General features: G+C 46.6%; 1 protein-coding gene across 2 annotated transcripts; it reads left to right on the forward strand.

The window, feature by feature from the left end:
* The first annotated feature begins 238 nt into the window (after window positions 1–238).
* On the forward strand, window positions 239–19,628 carry LOC131592192 (GATA-binding factor 3). Of its 2 annotated transcripts, none has more exons than XM_058863533.1 (5): window positions 239–684; window positions 3,223–3,759; window positions 6,658–6,803; window positions 12,208–12,333; window positions 18,187–19,627. In XM_058863533.1, exons 1-5 carry the CDS (start codon window positions 444–446, stop codon window positions 18,469–18,471), a joined length of 1,335 nt encoding a protein of 444 aa, XP_058719516.1. In that variant the 5' UTR covers window positions 239–443; the 3' UTR covers window positions 18,472–19,627. The 2 variants fall into 2 exon arrangements, with proteins under 2 accessions (XP_058719516.1, XP_058719517.1); XM_058863534.1 differs by having other exon boundaries at window positions 246–684; window positions 6,661–6,803; window positions 18,187–19,628.
* Window positions 19,629–20,021: the final 393 nt, after the last annotated feature.

Consider the following 20,021-nt stretch of genomic DNA (forward strand, 5'->3'; position numbering starts at 1 on the left):
AGAACTTCTCAAGTACGTTTCTCTCCCTGCCTCTCCCTCTCTCTCTCTCTCTGCTCCTTCCCTTTCCTCTTTCTCGTTACAGGTGATCAAAGAAGAGAAACATCTGCAACAGAGCGGAAGAAACGAGGGGATCTCACTTCGTAGAGAAATTTTTCCCCCGTGATTTTTTTTTTTGTTTTCCCTTTTTTCCCCCTTTTTATTTTATTATTTTTCCCTTTTTTTTTTTTTTTTTTTTTTTTCTGGAATCGATCTTTTATCACCATAACCCCTACTCCCTCCACTTTAAACCAACCCCAACCAGAAACATCCCCAAACTCGCCGAGCACTTTTCCCCGCCCTGCATAACTCCGGCAGCGTCTCTCGCTCCGATCTCGAGCCCTCCGCGCCTTGCTGAGGAGGAGGAGGAGGAAGAGCAGCGGCAGAGAGAGCAGCGAGCGCGGAAGATGGAGGTGTCCACGGACCAGCCGCGGTGGGTGAGCCACCACCACCCGGCCGTGCTCAATGGGCAGCACCCGGACTCGCATCACCCTTCGCTTGGCCATACCTACATGGACCCCACGCAGTATCCTCTCGCCGAGGAAGTGGATGTACTTTTTAATATCGACGGACAAGGCAACCCCGTCCCGCCGTATTACGGCAACTCCGTGAGAGCCACGGTGCAGAGATACCCCACGGCCCACCACGGTGAGTGTCCGCGCCAGCCCCGGCTCCCACGGGCCGCTGCCGCTCCTGCCCCGCTGCCGGTGGCTCCGCGCTGCCCCGAGCCCCCCGCTGCTGCCGGGCAGACCCTCTCCTGCCGGCGGGGAAACTACGTCACGGGTGGATTTTGGGGTTGGCTTATTGGAAATAAATAAAAATTCAGGCTTCCTTCCTTTCTTTCACTTTCTTTCTTTTCTTTTTCTTTTTTTTTTTCTTTCCCTCTTTCTTCCTTCTTCTTTTTCTCTTTCATCCTCTCTTTTCATCTGACATCCCTCTTCCCGCTCCCTCTTCTTTCCCTCTCCCTCTTCCTCGCCTTCTTTCTATTTCTTTCTTTTTCATCTTCCTTTTGATTTGTTCCTCTTGCCCCCTTCTCTTTCACTTTGGTTTCTCCCCCCTCTCTTTAATTAGGTTAACAGTTAGTGTTTTCGTACTGTGTTTAGTTTTTGCACGATTAAGCTGCTCTGGGGAAGCAAAGCAAGCTAGAGAGCAGGGGTGTGAAAATGACCCCGCTGTCCTCACGCTTGGGCTATTTAATTCGCACTTGGTGAGTTTAGGCTTGGGACGAAAAGTTTTGCACACATACCCAAGGCAGCACCACAGCATGGGTTTAAAATAAGAAAGATACTGAAAAAATATAGCCCGTGGTGTAATTAGGTATTAGACCTGATGTGTTGTCTTGAGGGTCCTGCAGGAAGGTAATGATCCAGAATGTGAATCTTGTTCCTGGGTCACAGCTCTTAGAAAGGAGGTGAAATACCTGGGGCCGATGGGGCCCAGGTGCACGGGGGGATGAGTACTTCAGTGCCATCTTTTATGAAGAAGTGGAGAGATTCAGTATTTATAGTTGGAGTTTACCTAGATGGTTTAAAAAATAAGGAAAAAAAATACAAATGAAAAAAGGAGGGAAAAGAACAGAGGGTGGTTTGTGAAGCTGGACAGTGATCTCTGTCATGGCAAAATCTAAATCCCCGAGGTTTGCAGTGGAAATAACCCCAAAATAATGGAGAAAATGGGATGAGCGGAGTGGAGATGGAGCCGAGTGGGTTCAGGAGGCTGCTCCCAGCCCTCAGCAACTTGTTGAGTGTGAGTCTGCATTAGACTCCGCTCAGTAACTGCATTGTTCTGCTATTAGTCCCTTTCAAACATTATTTTTAAGGATTAGCAGCCTTTGTCCTTTCTTTCTTTTCTTCCCTTTTCATTTCTTTTTTCCCCCCAATATATCAGCAGAAAGTGGAAATGCGGTCTCTCTGATCTAGCATGAATATTATTTACTATGCTACTTCCTGGGGAAGATAATGAATCTTGACCCTTTCTATTCGTATAACCCACCTTCCCTTCCTTTCGAGCAGCGACTTTCAGTGTCGTTCACGAGTGCCTGGTATGGTGAAAACCCGTTTGGATCTTTTCTAGGCACACACGGGCTCCCATACAAACATAGGTGTCCACTCTATAACTATCTGTGGCTCTATACTTCTGTATTTGCATCTCTCCTTCTGTATATTTAGCAATCTCTAGACACATATCACGATGCTTACAGAAGTAAGGGATCTCTAGGTGCCAGACACTTTCCAGGGCTTTATTATCAGGCACAAACTTGCTCCCTTCCAGTTGAATAATTGTGTTTTCCATCTTACAGCCATTTGCTCAAGTTGCTGTTGATTTGGATAGATTTGATTCTTTGGATATATTTTTCTATTTGTTTAGCAAGGGCCGAAAAGAATTTAAAATATTAGATACAAGCTCTTAGGAACATTTATAACCAAAGGGAAAAAGATTTGACTACGGAAATCTAGTGGATTTTTTTCCCCACAAAGTCCAGGTCTGTATTTTAAAAGACAAGTGAAATGCCTGTTATCCAAAAAAGGGTATGGAGTGGTTTTTTTTTTAAGGCAATTGGTACCCTCTGTGTGTGCCATATCATTGCGAAAAAGCTATCTAACATTTCTGTGCAGTTTCATGGAAGAAGAAAAGACAAACTGAGTGGTTTGCAACGTTCATCAGCCTTGTTGCAAAGGTTATTATCATGTCTGTGGGCATTTTCTGTTCTTCTTCGTTTGACCAGGAGGTCAATTCACAGGCTTTATAGCTCACGGCTCTATTTGGGAAATAATTTTCCAGCTAAGAAATAAAAATACTTCTGTAGTCGGGACTTGGCAATTTCACGCAGGATCTTTGCTTCAAAGTCTTCGTGGGATTGCTTGGAAAACGGAGAGAGTGAAGCAGAGCTCGCAAAATCCCGTGTCACAGGGCTGGTACCCTGCTTGGAGGGTCCCGACCCCAAAACCCGTACCTCAACAGGACCAGAGCTGCCACCCCGTGCTCTTGTAGCTTTTAAAAATTAATTTTTTGAAGATGACGGGGTTTCTCATCAGATGTAATTTTCCTTGCTTTCCCCGCATGCTGAGCTCTTTGGGAAGGGCAAGGGGTGGTGGTGGGGGTAGCACGTCCCGGGACCCCCACGGGGGACTTTGCCAAGGTGGGAGAGGGATGTGACCGACCTGTCTCCGTGTTTTCTCCGAGCAGGGAGCCAGGTGTGCCGCCCCCCGCTGCTGCACGGCTCGCTGCCCTGGCTGGACGGGAGCAAGGCGCTGAGCAGCCATCACAGCGCTTCCCCCTGGAACCTCAGCCCGTTCTCCAAGACCTCCATCCATCACAGCTCACCGGGACCCCTCTCCGTCTATCCACCCGCCTCCTCTTCCACTTTATCCGCCGGCCACTCCAGCCCGCACCTTTTCACCTTCCCGCCGACCCCTCCTAAAGATGTGTCCCCGGATCCGTCCATCTCCACCCCCGGCTCCACCGGCTCCACCCGGCAGGACGAGAAGGAATGCATCAAATACCAGGTGTCCCTGGCCGATACCATGAAGCTGGAGTCCTCTCACTCTCGGAGCAGCATGGCCTCTTTAGGAGGAGCCACCTCCTCCGCTCATCACCCCATCACTACCTACCCTCCGTATGTCCCAGAATATGGCTCTGGACTTTTTCCCCCCAGTAGCCTCTTAGGAGGATCGCCAACCGGGTTTGGGTGTAAATCGCGACCGAAAGCACGGTCAAGCACAGGTAGGGCTTTTGGCTTCTTCATCCCCGTTGTTGGGAGAGGAAGCTGTTGGGGGGAAAAGTGGAGGGCAAAGGGATGGGGCTGACCCCTCGCTGCCCCCGCACGCACAGACATGTGCTCAAGCATCCGTGTGATGAGCAACAGGGGCTGAAGCCCTCGTGGGGGACACACACGACACTTCACCTTCCCCACAGTTCGCTCTGCTAGGTTTATAACCAAATTCCCCCTCGTTACAACCCTGGCTGGGGATAGAGCCAGGCCCAGGAACCCAAACCACCCACCCGGCGCCGCGGGGCTCCAGTCCCGGGGGCGACCCGGCCTCTCCAGCGCCCACGGTGCGCTCAGCTGCGGAGCCCGGGGAGGAAGCGAAACCGAGGGAACCGCAGCATTAGTGATCTCTCTGTATTTTAATAATGGTGCTAAATCCCGGCCAACTTCCCCCGCCTCGCTCTTCCCAGGGCCTCTTCCCATGCGGCGCCCGGGGATGCGGGGAGGGTTTTCCCCGGGGCGGTGCGGAGAGTTCGCCTACGCAGCCCCCAGCCCCAGCCAGCTCCGTGCCAGGGGCTTTGGATCACCCACAATGAAAGTCCCCAAAAGTGTCCCCCTGGCCGCCTTTCCCGGGGGAGCTGGAGGGTCCCAGCTCTGCGCGCACCCGGAATGGGCTGCGAGGGGCTGCGCGGCTCCGGCTCCCGACGGCTGAACACACCGGCCCTGGACGTTTGTGTGCACGGAGGGTGGGAGTGAGCCGAGGGGAGTGTGTTTGTGTGCAAAGGAAAGGGCGATTAGTCAAAACTCTTTTTCCCCCTTTTTATTTTTTTTTTCTCTCTATTTTTTTTTTTTTTTCCGAGGAGGCTGCTGCGGGGTTGCCTGGCATGAATGAGATCAGTTTTCAGGGTTTTTCCAGGGTGACATTTACTCTGTCTGTCTGAGCAGGGACTGTCTCTATTTAGCTGATATGTTTGAGCTAATCCAATTATTTTCAGACTGCTGCACGCGACAGTTGCATTGTTTATCCAGCGCCAGGAACTTTAATAGAGTCCGGATGCGGTTAGAGTGACAAAAAAACCCAGACCTGTATGTTTTGTACATGAAAGCAGGAGAGAGAGAGAGAGATGGGGTGAAACAAAAGAGAGGGACAGAGACTCAAACAGCCCGGGAGCGGCTGCCCCGTTTAACCGGAGGGAAACAAAACGACCTGGGTATTAACGGGACCGGCTCCCCGCCTGGCCCCAGCGCGGACCGGCTGCTATGTCCGGGGTAGGGACCGGTTTATTGTAGCCCCGGGCGGTGCTGAGCATCCCCCGGCCACCCCGGCGCCCTCCGAGCCGCAGCTCCCGCCGGGGCACCCACCGGCTGCGCGGGATTTTCAAACCGTCTCGGCCGCCCTCCACCCTCCCCTCTTGTTTTCCTTTTGCCACTTTTCTGTTACTTTACCTTCTAGAAAGACTTCTGCGGTTCGTGATAAACCAACCCCAGCAGCAACACCTATTTTTTTTTTTTTTTCTCTCTCTCTCTCTCTTTTTTCCCCCCTTTAAAAGTTGATCTTAGCAAGCTAGGAGTTCTCAGACCAAGAAGGTTAGAGCTGGAGAAAAAGGAGGAAGGGGGTGATTTTTCAGGATAAGAGAGGGAGAAACGGCTGCAAATGTATTTTTTTGTTGTTGTAGTTGTTGGGGGGTGTGAGAGAAGAGGGGTTCAGTGCAGAGGCTCTGGATAAACGGTTGCCGTTTGTGGTTAGGACACGGATGCTTCTTGCTCGAAGGCAGCACGGGCTGGGGCAGCGGGGAGCCGGCTCTGTGCTGAGCTGGCTCTGCTCTGCCCTGCTGAGGTCTGCCACTGCTCTCAGGTGGGTCACCAGTGACGTTAGGTACAAAAAAACTTCCCCCAGTAAGCCAAAGGCTCAACATAGAACCCCTCAACCCTCCGAAAGTAGCAGAGAGGCAGGGTCTGTGCCCTCCTAGTTCCCTCCTCCAAGCTGGGAACTGGTGGGCTGGGAGAGGTCTCCCCCTGCAATAGCCAGGGAGAGGATAAAGAGGTGCCCAAAAAGGAGAAGAAGGAGGGAAAGAACTTATGAGGCAGGCTTGGGGCTGTTTGCTATCCCAGATAGCCAGGATGGATCATCAGGCTGCAAGTGTGGTGGGGAAACCAGACAGGTTTCTGAAAGTTTTGGGTGGTGGAAGCTTAATTTCAAATTAATCAATGGAGTTGTTATGTATTGTCTGGAACTGGGGAGATATTTTGGGGGTTATCTGTGATTATTTTGGGGGTCCTTGATGTGGTTTGACCTGAGGCCAGAGGAAGAGCCCTCCAGGCTCATGAATGCCCCTGGGAGCTGGAAGAGGGCTCAAGGAGTGACACTGGGGTCCTCATAAACATCAGAAAGGGGGTCATGGACTTAAGTTCTGTATCCATTATTTTGAGTGTAGAGGGATGGAGGCTTCTTGCAAAGCCTGCCAAGGTTTTTCTGGTGCCTATGGAAACATGGGGTCTCCAGAGTTGTAGGAGCCCCTAATCCAAAGGTGAGGGGAAGTTGTCAGCCCCCGCACTGCCCCAAAGGAGGGACCTGTGGGAGGAGTGAGAGCTTCTCTGAGGAACCCCTTGAGCCACCATGGCATTTGGGTTGTCATTGTCACAATCCTTCTTCCCTTCTGCTGGGACACAGGCCTGATGCTGCCTATGGAGCAGTGCTGGGGAGGGGGAACAGGATCAGAACCCACCAGACTGTGCCAGAGACATCGTTCAGTCATGGATTTGGACCCTTGCTTGGAAACCTTGGGTTTGGGGGGGCACTGGCACGGCTGGGTCTCTGGGGAGGTTGTGGGTTTTTTTTGGGACGGGGGCCTTTCCCCAGCCCCTTTTATCTCTGCTTTCCCTAAGTGAACCATGTGCTCTCTTGTTTCCAGAAGGCAGGGAGTGTGTAAATTGTGGGGCTACCTCAACCCCTCTGTGGAGAAGAGATGGCACTGGGCACTATTTGTGTAACGCCTGTGGACTCTACCACAAAATGAACGGGCAGAACCGGCCCCTGATCAAGCCCAAGAGAAGACTGGTGAGTCTCCTTCTGTTTTATTCGTTTTTCTTCTGCAACTTTTGCTTCCTATCTGCAACTCGGGATGGACAGGGAGCCTCAGCCAGCTCCCACTGATCCCACTGTGTCAGTGGGCTGGAAGGGAGGGATACTTGGAGAGATGGTCCCAGCTGCTGTGGGCCTCAGTTGTCTGGCCCTCTTGCAAACTGAAAAACAGGTTTAAAAATCAAGATCCAGGGCTTCTTGCAAACCAGAACTGAGTTTTCAACTCCACATGATGCTTCTGGATGGTGACCTGAGGACAGTGACACGTTCCAGGGCCTAAGGGCAGGATAATAACTTCCTAGTGGCCAAAGAAGATTATCAGGAACACAGGATTTCTCCTGGGCTCTCCAAACTTCTGCCCTCCCCTTATTAATGTATCTCTATCCCCCTTGGCTGCTTGTGTCATGGAGCAGGCACCCAAACTGGATGTCAGGTGTCACTGGGGCGTCAGACAGACTTTGGTCCTGCAAAGAGCTGGAACCATCAGCTCCTGGTGCTGCTGGTACCTGGTGTGGTCATTTATGTCTGTGCCATTTGGGTCTCAAGTTGTGTCACAAGGACACAAGGCAGAGAAGGGTGAGTGTGCAAAGCCAAGCGTGTGCCCAGGCTGCAGAAGTTGGAGGAAGATGAAATGTGTGGGTAAATGTTTGAGATAATGGTTACAAGACTGGTGATGGTTCTAGGCACAGGCAATACATTACAGCATCCCCAGCGATCTGTTCATGCAATTCTCTGGGAGCCACAAAAAGGTCTGGAAGCTGTGGGCATGGCTAATAAATGTGTTGAAGTGTATTTGGCAAATAATCAGACAGACCACAAGGGGAAAAAAATATATCAACTAGGGGAAAAAAATTATGGTCCCTGCTTGGGAAGTTATTGAATGTTTCGGATTGAGGCACGTTTGGTTTTGTCAGGATTAAAGTTGTGGAAGGGCTCCTGGGGGCTGCTCAAAATATGAAGGAAAAGTGGCTCTCGCCTCTGTGGAATTTCTGAGCTGATGGATGGATCTGGCCAGTTTTGTGAGGCTTGTGCCCAGCATGGCCAGACCCCTCAGGCAGGACAGGGCTGGTTCATTCCTGCTCCCCTTGAAGGTGCTCACAGCTGTGTCCGACAGCTCTTAGGTCAGTCAGCTTCCTCACCTGTGAGACACCCATAAAATGGTATCAGCTTTAATCCCTTTGGCTCCTGGAAGCATTTGCAGGGTGCATTCCCAGGAAGGGCTACGCTGTGAGGGGCATCAGCAATAACTCTGACTGGCCATGAGAGTTTTGGGGAAGATGTGGGTTTACTCCTCTACCCTGCCAAACTTCCTGTGTGTGAAACCTCTTCATGCCCTCCTATACGAGCTTTTTCCGTATAGGAAAATATTTGTCTCTCTCATCTTTCATAGCCTTGTTAGAAAAAAGGAAAAGCTTTCTAGGGAGGGAAATACAAGCTGGAATTTTGATTTTTTTGCGCAGCTCTCTTGTTCTCTTCTCCTCCTCCCCCCTGGCCCTTCTGTCTTAAACACACAGCCCTCGTTTTCTTTATTTTTTTTTTCCTCGTTCTCTCTTTATGTGTAAAGTTAACTTCCTAGGAAAAAGCTGCCGGATATCTGAGCCCTGGAGATAACTCCTAAACAACAGCTCCGTTTCCCCAGTCCAAACACACAGGAGCTTGAGCGTATCCAAACAAGCAGAGGGGGAGGCAGAATAGGAAAGCGGCTGGAAAGAGGGGGAGAGCTTTCAAAAAAGTGTCTGATGGAACCACGAAAGAATGTCCCGAGTCACCCTGAGCCCGGCACATGTAAAATGAACTATATAAATAAATACATAGTAAAAGGTCATTCTTGGGGAAAAAAAAAAAAAAAAAAAAGAGGAAGAAAGAAAAGAAGTAAAGAGAGACCTTGTCTTGCATTATCGCTCCAATCTTTGGGCATTTTAGTTAAAGTTACAAAAAGTTCCCCTTCTTTAAATGCGGCCTCTGCTAAATGTGAAATTTGATTTTTCTACTTCGCCCCCCCACCCCCCATCTCCAGCACTGCCTGGGAAAAAGAAAGAGAAACATCCTTAATGATGTTTGCACCTATATTTATTTCCCTTGCTAACCTCTGAAAAAAGTTATTCAGAAGGTACCGGAGCTGGGCCTGCATTTGCGTTTTTTGTCCTGGACGTGGACGTGCGTGTGGCTGTGGCTTGACTGCATCTCTCCTGTTGCAAAGGCAGGCAAGGCTGTGGATGGAGGCTCAGGGTGGGGATCCAGCTCCTTCCCTCTGCCACAAGTTTCCTGCCTGAGCTTGGGCTGGTTTCATAAGCTCTGATCACAGCTGCACTGAAAATAATGATAGGATTTGATGGGTGGGAGAGAGGAGAAAAAAGAAATTTTTGGATGCTGAGAAGCCAGCCCCAGCCTTGTTAAATTCAGTGGTTGTCTTTGTGAGGGTGTCCTTTAGGTGAAAGGGATAAAGATTTGCCAGCTGAGGGGGCTCAGACAGCTCTGCTTCATCTCAAGGGGGAAGGTGGAAGACCTGGAGATGTTGGCAGGGGGATCACAAACAGGCAGGTGGTACCACACTGTCACTGCCTAAAAAGTCTTCAGCCCTCCTGGGGTCGTTCTTGTCCCTGTCACAGTCAGTGGCAGCCCCATCACTGCTAAAATAAAACCTTCCTTTAGTTTTTCTCCCATTTCCTGCCCATGAAGGTTGCAGAGCTCTCGGTTTCCATGTCAAGCCAATCTGGTTGGAAGAATTATAGCCAATTTCTCAGCAGGCCTATGCACATGCAGTCTTATTTTAGGAAAATGATGCTTGGAGCTTTGTGGGTAAATGCAGGCACTGAAAATGGCCCTTAATTAAACATCTTTATTAGTACTTGGTTCCTCTAACCTCCTGAATTTCACCTTCTCATCACTGATATAGCGCTTGTGAAGTTGTGCCTTTGCTCACTGGCAGCTGTGCCATGGGCTTTGGTCCTACAGATGATATGGGGCAGCTAATTAGTCATCCCATTACTGACATGGCCTGGCCCGAGCTGGTGATTAGCGTCAGTGGATGCCATTGCTGGGAGCTTTACAATAGCGTTATTATTCATTGTTTCCTGCCCACTGCCGGTGTCTCTGGTAGAAGTGGGTACAGCATAAAAGGTACAGCCTGGGACCAAAAGAACTTAAAATACTCAGCTAATGATGCTGAATTTTTGTAAGTGAAACACAGTAGTTGGAAATGGTTTTAGAGAAGACAGTAGATGTTGTGATTTATTTGCTTATTTAATGTCAGGGTTTGTTTGAAGGCAGCGCGGTGGTGACCAGGCGTGTCTTTTGAATGCGCTTGCAGTAAGAGAAATTACGGCGAGCGCTGTGTAGAAACCCCAAATATCTTCAAAGGGGATGTTTCCCCTATGTGGGCTGAGTCAAATATCACTGGTTTTTAGAAATTTCCTTAGGCTTGATTTTTGGGTCTGATAAGGGCAAAGCTGCCACCAAGAGACTCAATCCAGCCTCATTCCCCTCCAAGCCATGCGTGCTGTGTGTCAGGATTTCGGGGGCAGAGACCTGCAGACTCTTCTCCAGCGCTTTAGTGAGAACCTGGCTTTGCAAGCTGTTGTCTCTATGCTGCATTTCGAGCACATTCATTATTTTATTATCCTGGTGGTTTTGAAGGGAGCCCAGTTTGCGTTCATGGCACGGTCAGGAGGTGTGTGTGCATCAGTTCGGCGCTCTGCTCTTCATGGTGGGGTGCTTCATCTTCTCTGCTGGCCCTGGGATTTTTCCTAGTCCCATACGCTGTCCCCAGCTCCTGCTTGTCACCAGCACAGAGAAGTCAGCTAAAGGCCTCCTTGGGACTGGCTTGGTTTCTGGTCAAGGCAAAATGGAACTGTCCCTATGGGCAGCCTGAGAGAGACACTTGATGTCAGATCAGCCACTCTGTGATGCTTCCTAGCACCATTCACATGGGCATTGTCTTATTTATTTTTTAGATAGTCCTTTTTGTCTAATTAAAAGAAAAAAAAAAATCCTCTTCTATCTAAAGCAAAACCAACCCGTCCTCTCTCCACCTACGCCACATTCAATTATGATTAAAATTGCAACATGACCTAACAAGAGTTGGTATTAATGCTAAGGCTGTGCCAGTGTCCATGTTTGCATTTTGGGTTTGTTGTACGGTATCCAAAGATGCGGTATTTTCTTTTTCTTTTTTTTTTTTTTTTAAAATGTTGGATGTGCTACAGTGTGCGGCTGTGTGGGGTGAGGGGTAAATTTGAAACAGTAAGAGCACAAAAGAGAGCATTAAAGGCTCAGTTCTGCAAGGTGCCAAGCATTGCTATGATCTGGCAAATCGCTTAAGCACATGTTTTAACTTTAAGCACATGAGCAGTCCCATTGAAAGCAACGCATCGGGGTGAAATCAGAGCTCTGGGACCGTGTCATATTGATGAAGAAGAGATAGGATGGGGATCTAAAGGTCTTTTTTTTTTTTTAGGAGCTGTAGGCATTTGCACACACACAAACACGCATACGCACTCACACAGTAGTTTGAAAACTCCTGTTCCTCCTTCAGTGGCAGAAGGACAATTTGTTTGCTGAAGTTATAGTTTTTAAATGATATGTACGAATTTATGCATGTGAAAGAGGAGCAACTTTACTAAATTTGACTTTGCTAAGTCATTATCACAGCTAACAAAAAAGCTTCCGTATACACTTTGACACGTAGATTTTTTTCTTGTTCCTACCCCTTTATGAAATGGTAAATTCTTTCAGGCTTGTTACCAATCCTTAAATAAACATGAAGGTTTGGGCTGAGAAAAGGGTGTAATTAAAAAGCTGGGATTCTTGCTCTTTGCCACAGTGTTATTTCCGATCTGGAGCCTGTCTTCTTTGAAGATGAGCTGAGTTTACGGGACCGGGCTGTGCTTGCGGTTGGGCCCGGCGAGCAGCTGCCCACCCGGGTCTCACCCAGCGCTCGCCAGAGCCAGAGTGACTCACGCCCTTGACTCCAGCAATTGTCAGTTCAGGCCCTGACTGCAGAATTAGACCCCTGGGGGGTCTGGGAGAATTAAGATGGAAAGACATGTTGGCATTTAAATAACATTTTCCCCTCTGGAATGGGCTGTGCCAGCGCTGCTAATTTTGATGAGTTCTATCAGAGGTTTAGCACTTACTTTTAGGATGCCCTTTGGCACCTGATTCAGTTCACATATAATTTGGGATTAAAGCACCTTGGGGATTTTTTTTCACAATTGTTATTTGTTCTCACAAGTCAGTTTCTGGAGGCCTCTGCTGATGTGCGTCAGTCTTGCAAGGTTGATGTTTTCTTTCTCAGAAATTTTGCTGATTGCATTTTTTTTTTTTTAAACACCGGTGTTTTTCTCTTCCTCTCCTTCTCTTCTTTCCCTCCTTCCCACAGTCTGCAGCCAGGAGGGCGGGCACGTCCTGTGCAAACTGTCAGACCACCACTACCACCCTGTGGAGGAGAAATGCCAACGGCGATCCTGTCTGTAATGCCTGTGGGCTCTACTACAAGCTGCACAATGTAAGTGTGACTGTAATACTCAATAATGGGGTCTCAGCTTCCGTGCTCAATGATCCAAACTCTTCCTTGACTCGAGGGTTTCCAGTCTCGGGTGGTGCCGAGGCCTCTGTTATCCCTTTGGGGACCTTGGGGTTTGAGCGATGAGTCGTCAGCCTTTCAAACGTAGCCTATCCATCTTGGGGAGGTATAAAACCAGACTGTCCATGGGTAATGTTAGAGTTTTTCCATGCCTGAGCCAAGAAAGGAGGGGTGGGTCAACACAGAGACATTATCTGCTCCTGACTGGGCTCAGAGAGTTGGAAAAGACAACACGCTGTCCTGCAAGCCGATATCTCTACTATGCATAGCTTGGTTCTTCCAGCAAATACATACTCTGGAAAAAAAGAAATACATGCCAGAAACTATTTAGATCATTCTTGGGTTTGTGGCTGCCTTTGTCCTGTCCCTAAAGATGATTTATTTATGCCCTGTGTTTGTGCTGGTTGATGCAAACGAGTCCCAAACCAAAAAAGGACTTGATTTAGTTAGCGGGTTGCAGAGTCTACTCAACCTGTGATGTGAATTTTAAAGCATCTGTCATGGAAAGGAAGGAGAACTGAAATGAAATGGCTGGCAGATTTAATCTAATATCTCCATGCAAAGCCAGCTTGCAGGAACCAGGGATATGTGCCCCAGGGAAAGAGCTAAAGGGACCTGAAAAGTCTTCTACTGAATAATACTGCTAATAAAGAAGACTTAATGCTACTCCTGTTCCTCTCATTCCACATGTGGCATTAGAATAATTATTATGTCAAAAGAAGGAAAAGACTTGCAATTTCTCTGCTCTGATTTTTTTTTTTTTTTTCCACTGGTGGTTGATTGCTTTGTGTTTGGCTTGGAAATCTGGGGCTGTGTTTTGCCCTTGTGTCCACCCACGCAAACACATCGAAGACATATCAGGTTTCATGGGGCATCCAACCCTTGTGGTATCTCAGTCCCTTCCATTTGTTATTTCAAACTGCTTGGTTTCTTAGGATGAGTAAACAAGTTTGGATTAAGTAGAAAAAACCCCAACAAACAACCAGGCTAATTTTTCACCTGTTTCATGGAAGGCATCTCTCTTGGAAAAAAAGGAAAATATGGTTACCCTTTAGTGGGCAGGTGCCTCAGCATGCTTTGAGTCTCATGTAGCAAGTAAAGCTTGTCATCAAACTCTCAGTGTGATCACAGCAAACAAACGGGTGGGACCCAGAGTGAAAACTCTCAGAATATCATGAGAAAATATTCTGTTTGCTATTTCCTTGGCAAGAAGGGTTCAAGGTCAGCCACCTTCACTGAGGAGGGGATCTGTGCTTGTGCTCTTTTTCCATTTTGGCCTTGTAACCACCAGTGGTAGGACTTAAATCGTGTATTTTGGGAGACCTCTAAGGAGCTGCTCCTCCTGCAGCCAGCAACACCCTTTGAAGAAAACAGGCTCTTCCCAGTTGATGCCTGTGTTTCAATGGGATGACTTCTACCCTTGAAGGCAATGTAGTTCCTCCCCATGACTGCAAGAGATGGTAGGATGATGAGTTACGATGTGTCCACTTCCATTGTAGACATCTGACTGGAGAAATCTCCTCCTGAAGTGTTCAGAATGGTGTCTGAGTGCTGAGGTTCTCCAGAAATGTGCCTGCAAGAGCACATCCTTTTCTTTTTTGCACTAACACTGCAAACCTTGTCGGCCTGAATTGACCTCTAGATCCACTGTTTAGGGAAATGCCGATCCAGCTGTGAAATCTGTGACATGGGGCAGGCCTTGAGCACATTGGAACCATTTTCATATTCATTAAAAACACCAACAGCTGCTTGAAAGCTCAGCACAGCTACTTACCAAAGTCAAGTAGTATCTTGCCTTATGAGCAACACCATTAATGGATCCTGCTTAAATGAAACCCCCAGAGGACTGAGCTCCTATGTGCAGCAAACCTAACCAGGCAAGGATACTAAAATCCAGATATGAGTAGGTGATCCTTTTTTTATTTTAAATTTTCTTTAAGTATTTAATAAAGTATTTACTAAAGTACTTAGTTATGACTGTGGTGAGAAGTGAGGTCCTGCTCCCAGTGTCTGTATTATCTCCTGATTTCCATCAGGAGAGGGGTCAGAAATAGAGAGGCTGATTGTAGCATGTCCCTCCCAAGCAGCTGTCAGCATAGATGTTGTGCCAGTGCCAGTGGAAGGTCTTTGGATGCTTGGAAGTTGACTTAACCCTGTTTCAAGCTAGGCTGTAGCAAATTCCTGTCTGCTGTTTTATCTACCCTCCCTCCCCATTTTTTCTTTTCTTAGGGTTTAATGAAATTTTCTGGGACCTTAACACCATTAGGATATTTTAATGGATTGATCTGGAGTTGAAACTTATTCAGATTTTGTGTCCACACCGGGAATGATTGCAGTGAAAAGGCTAATATTTTTTCCACGGTGTTAATTTTTTCATGGAGCTATATCAGTTTGTTTTACTATTGATTCCCACAGCTTAAGCAAACCCATTTGTCAGTAGGATATAAGCAATAATCATAATAGTCTTGGGGTGTGTTTAGTGAAGCTGTTGGCATTCCTCCCACTGACTTCAACAAGAGCCTGCTCCATTAACACCAGTATTAACAATGACTAATATTTCACATTGATACGGTGCCTTTCATCCCGTGGCATCCCAGAGTGCTTTCTAAGATACAGCCAGCCTGGAAGATTAACCCAACATTGTAATGACTGTGTCTGAAGGATAAATCCACTTCAGTGACAGGACCTTATTGAGGCCAATGGCAAAATCCCATTGTCTTCAGTTAGAGCAAGATCAGACCTATAATGGTTAAGACTATCCCCTGGATTTGATCTGTTCAATATGAGGTTCTCATCCTTGTTATTTTAGTCCTTAGAAGTGGGATGAGCCTTTGCACACTTCAGGGATAGATGGGAGTGTACCTTGCTGGAGGTGCACAGCAGGCTATCCTAGGCCCATAGAAGTGAGTGATTTGCCAGTATTTTTGGTAAAACTCATCAGAAAAGGCCCCTTTCACAATACCCTAAAAGCAGCCCTATGTGTCCTGAGAGCAGAGCAGTCAGTATTTTGCATACGATAAAACAAAGAGCATAATTCCTGCCCATAATTAATTGGCTCCATCTGAAATTAATGAATTTCATATACATGAGTTGGGCTGGTTTAATTTTAATTTAGCATGTGTTTGTCATTTTTATCAGAATGAATTTTCACGGAGAAGGTCTTCCCTCCGGGTCTTTCATTTCTCTACCCCAGAAACAGAGATGGGTCCTTGGCTTTGATGTTTTGGGGACCACTTTAACCCTGCTGTGACTGGTCTTTGAAGTCACTGGAAAAAATTTCCAGCTTGCTGCTTTGACTGTGCTGGTTCCTGACATTTATCTAAATCCCTATCTGTTTGGCTCTTGGGTTAATTACCTGCTTGGAGTGTGAGACCAAGCACTGGGATGATGTGGCCAGCCAACAGCTCTGATCCCAGCTGTGGGGCTGGCCTTGGCTTTGTCACCATCCTGACACAGAGCTGGTGTTCGCATCCTTGAGTTCCACATCAAATCATAGCCTGGGCCATCCTGATCTTAGAGATTGAGTGAAACATGAGAGATGTTGCTTTGGGGAAGTGTTCACTGTCCTGTGGGACATGACACCAAGCAAGGGTCAGGACCCTATGCTTGTTCCAAGACCTAGCACAGCCCCAGTCCCACCACCAGCCTTATGTCACTTTGGCACAACCAGCTCCCAGGCTTGAAACTCTGCTGCTTCAACTGGAAATTGGTTCTGGCTGCCCCTGAGCCTTTGTGTCATGATACAGATCCTCATTTGAAGCTGGTGGGGCTGGGGCTGTGTGTGCCTCCCCAAATCTGAGCTGGATTCATCAGGGATTGACACTTCCTGGCCTCGTCTAATGTTGCTGCCTGGTGGAGCTCACTTGGGACTTCTTCCTGGCTTTGAACATGGACAGAACATCCCTGTTAAAAACTTGAAACAGGCCAGGCAAAGCTTTCCAATCCCAATAATTTATCTGGAGCAAAGGGCCACCCTGGTGTGTGCATCCTCATTCCCTCAGTGAGGACAGAAAGCCAGGGAAGCAGGTTATGTTGTGTTTGGAACCCACAACATTTTAAATTTTACTCATTGCTGCCGTGGGGCTGTTGTTGGGCTGCCCATGGGCAGATTCTTCCTTCCTACCTTTAGCTGGTAGCAAGCAGGGCTACTCTGTCTCTAGCTCTCTTTATCCAAAGGCAGAGGAATCAGCCTTTTATTCACCCATTTTTAGGTGAGGTGAAGGCTCTTGTCACTGCTGGTAAAAGGAGTCTGGAATCACAAATTCAAACTGGGATGACAGACTCTGGGATGACTAAAAGAGAGATGAGCCTGGTTCTTCCTCTCCCCATAATTCCATTTTGCATGTAACAGGGAACTATTTCATCCTGGCCTCCCTGGGAAGAGAAGTCCAGGACTGATTGTCATACTGTGAAAAGGAAAGGGCTGAGGAGCAACAAGTGAAACTTTGCTGTAGTCTGGAAGAAGGGAATGCTTTGCTCCTTGTGCTGATTTAAGGTCTTATGGACAAAGAGCTGCTCAGCACCCTTGAAGGGGCACCTTTTCATTGTCCTTCACATTAGATCCTGGTGGGCAGTAGATACGTTTTTTCTCCCTTTTGTAGAATGTCCATCAGCACCATCACATGCTCACATTTATTACAAGAAATGGTTCAGCCTTGGGGTGATTTGCTGCCTTCTGCTATAGGTGAAATCCTGCAGAGGAGCCAGAGCAAGACCCATTTACATTCTCAACCCCAGATTTTTAAGGTTGTTTAGGGACATTGGAGGTATAAATCCCTTCCCAAGTGTGGTTTGTGGGAGTTTCATGTCACCTGTATTGGTGCATGTTATGATGCTGGCTCTCTATGCAGTATAGAATCACAAAATCATGGAATATTCTGAGTTGGAAGAGACCCTCTAAAATCATCAAAATCCAACCCTGGCCCTGCACAGGACAACCTGAAATAATAAGAATAATAAGAGTTTCTTACAGGATGTCCAACAGATCTTTTGCTACCATCTCCTAACCCTCATGGATGCATGGATGATCATTTCTGCTGTATAGTTTCAGGAGGAGAATTTAATGTTTATTTTGCCCGTAGATATGTTTGTATGTGTGTAGAAAATACTTTGCTGGTCAGCACAGATACCTGTTTCAGCCCCCACTAAAAAAACCTGGAAGCCTTTAACCTTATTTCTTCCTGAACCTGGAAGAAATAAAATCAGATTGGTTAAAGAAAACCAGAAAGGATGATCAGAGCAAAATCTCTGGAAAGAAGAAAAATAAGAGAAATACCTGACCCTTTTCTGAGGAGTTGCCCAACTTCCTAATGGAGCTGTGAAAGCTTGAGACCCCTTATAGCACTGAAATCCCAGCAGTTCTTGCTGCTAATGGTTTTAGATCAGACCGGAAGCCTCAGGGTGAGACAGTGTCTGTGGGGAATATTTCCAGGAGGTAATGATTGGTTTCATACCTAAACACGGTGCAATTACCTAATGTGCAGATAGTTGAAATTTTTCAGCTGCTGTGAATTATTTGGGTATGTTTTGCTCCTGTGTGGCTCTGCCAGCAATTTTCTGTCATCTTGTCTTCAGAAATTTCAACTGAGCTTGGGATTTCCTGGAGGGATCTGATTTTGGGATGGAATGGAGAGGTTGGGTAGCCACGGCACGTGGTGTGCACAGGGGAGGAGAGGGGCTGTGACCAACTTGTCCTGCTGGGCTGGGGTACATGGATCCCATGGTGATTTGGGGAGAAGGGATGGAAGCACAAAAAAATAATTGATTTTTGTTTAGATTAACAGACCCCTGACTATGAAGAAAGAAGGAATTCAGACCAGAAACCGAAAGATGTCTAGCAAATCCAAAAAGTGCAAAAAGGTCCATGACAACCTTGAAGACTTTCCCAAGAGCAGCTCCTTTAACCCCGCCGCCCTCTCCAGACACATGTCCTCCATCAGCCACATTTCACCTTTCAGTCACTCCAGCCACATGCTGACCACACCGACACCGATGCATCCTCCATCCAGCCTCTCCTTCGGACCTCACCACCCTTCCAGTATGGTCACTGCCATGGGTTAGCAAGAGACTCCCCTGCTGAATGCTTACAGTCTCAAAATGAGATTTACTTTATATACTACTTGCATTTTTGCAGGCGTGTGGTTATGGGTCTGACGTCCCGAATCAAATGGGAGGGGGAAAAAAAAAAAAAGAATTAAAAAAATTTAAAAAAAAAAATTATTTGAAGGCATAAGAGAGAGAGAAAAAAAAATTAAAAATGCAGAAAAAAACTACAAAAAGCACAAAAAAGGAAAAAAAAAAGAAAAAAAGAGAAAAAAGTAAAAAAAAAAGTTTTAAAAAAGTGATGTTTGCCACTTTTTAAAGGAACTCACTATGGCGTCTATGTATTCTTACCCACTGAATCTGGATACCATTTGTGAATAAGCCATTCAGAACTTGCATTCCCTATTGGACAGGATCTCTAGTGCTGTGAAAAAACAAAATAAAATAAAATAAAAAATGCTGAACATTGCATATAACTTATATTGTAAGAAATACTGTACATTTGAGGAAGACTTTATTGCATCTGAGGATCTGTAATGAAAAAGGCATGAAGGACTCAGAGAGAATTTTTTTTAAAGGAAAAGGAAAAAAAAAGAAGACGGGAGGACAATTTAAAAACCAGAAAAACAAACAATGCAGACCAAGAGGAAACGCGGTCTTATGAACAAATGGACCAACTGCCAGTCATGTCTTCTCCTTTTATTTTATTTTTATTTTGGTTTCTTTTTTGTTGGTTTTTATTTTGGTTTCTTTTTTTCGTTTCCGGGGAGGGGGAGGGGGCTGGCTAGAACGGTTTTGATGATGCATTAACTAACTAACTAACTAACTAAATAACTAAATAAATAAAATCTGTAGGGAGATCATTCATTTTGGGCCATGGGCCTTTTACATAGGAAGTACCAATGGTGTCAGGCAATCAGTGTTAACATGCGGACATTGCCAACAAGGGGGTTTCAGATAGCCATTCTCCAGGTCTATACGCATTGTGAACAAGTTCCTGTAATTGTTGTTTGTATGTATAATTCAACGCACCAAAATAAGAAAGATGTAGATTTATTTCATCCTATTATACAGACTGAATGGTTGTACAAATTTATTTACTGCTAGTGATAAGACCTGCTTTTTTTTTTTTTTTTTTTTTTGTTTTCATATTTTTTCCTCCTTTTTTTTTTTTTTTGGAGAATAAACTAGATTAAATTCTGTTGACTTAACAGTGTTTTGTGCTTGGGGGCGGGAAAAAGAATATTTTTCTTTCTTTATTAATTTTTCTTAGTGTTTGTTTGGATGGTATTTATTACATAGTTACCACGGGTACGGGAATGTGTGTCTCTGCGCTCATGCTGACAGCCAAAGCAATGTTTGCAGTGGCTTGATAAAAAAAAGATAAATCACAGAACAAAGGAAAAAACCCTCAAAAATAAATGGACTGCATGTTAGTGTAACCCCACTGTCCCGTGTGTGCTCCCTGTCCCTTGAATAGCAGCCCAGCCGCTGCCCCCGCGTGATTTTGGGCTCCCAGGTGGGATGGGTCCCTTTGGGTCTTAGGCAAACATGACCAAACTGGTGCT

The sequence above is a fragment of the Poecile atricapillus genome, chromosome W (assembly GCF_030490865.1).
Source record: "Poecile atricapillus isolate bPoeAtr1 chromosome W, bPoeAtr1.hap1, whole genome shotgun sequence".
Classification (NCBI taxonomy): domain Eukaryota; kingdom Metazoa; phylum Chordata; class Aves; order Passeriformes; family Paridae; genus Poecile; species Poecile atricapillus.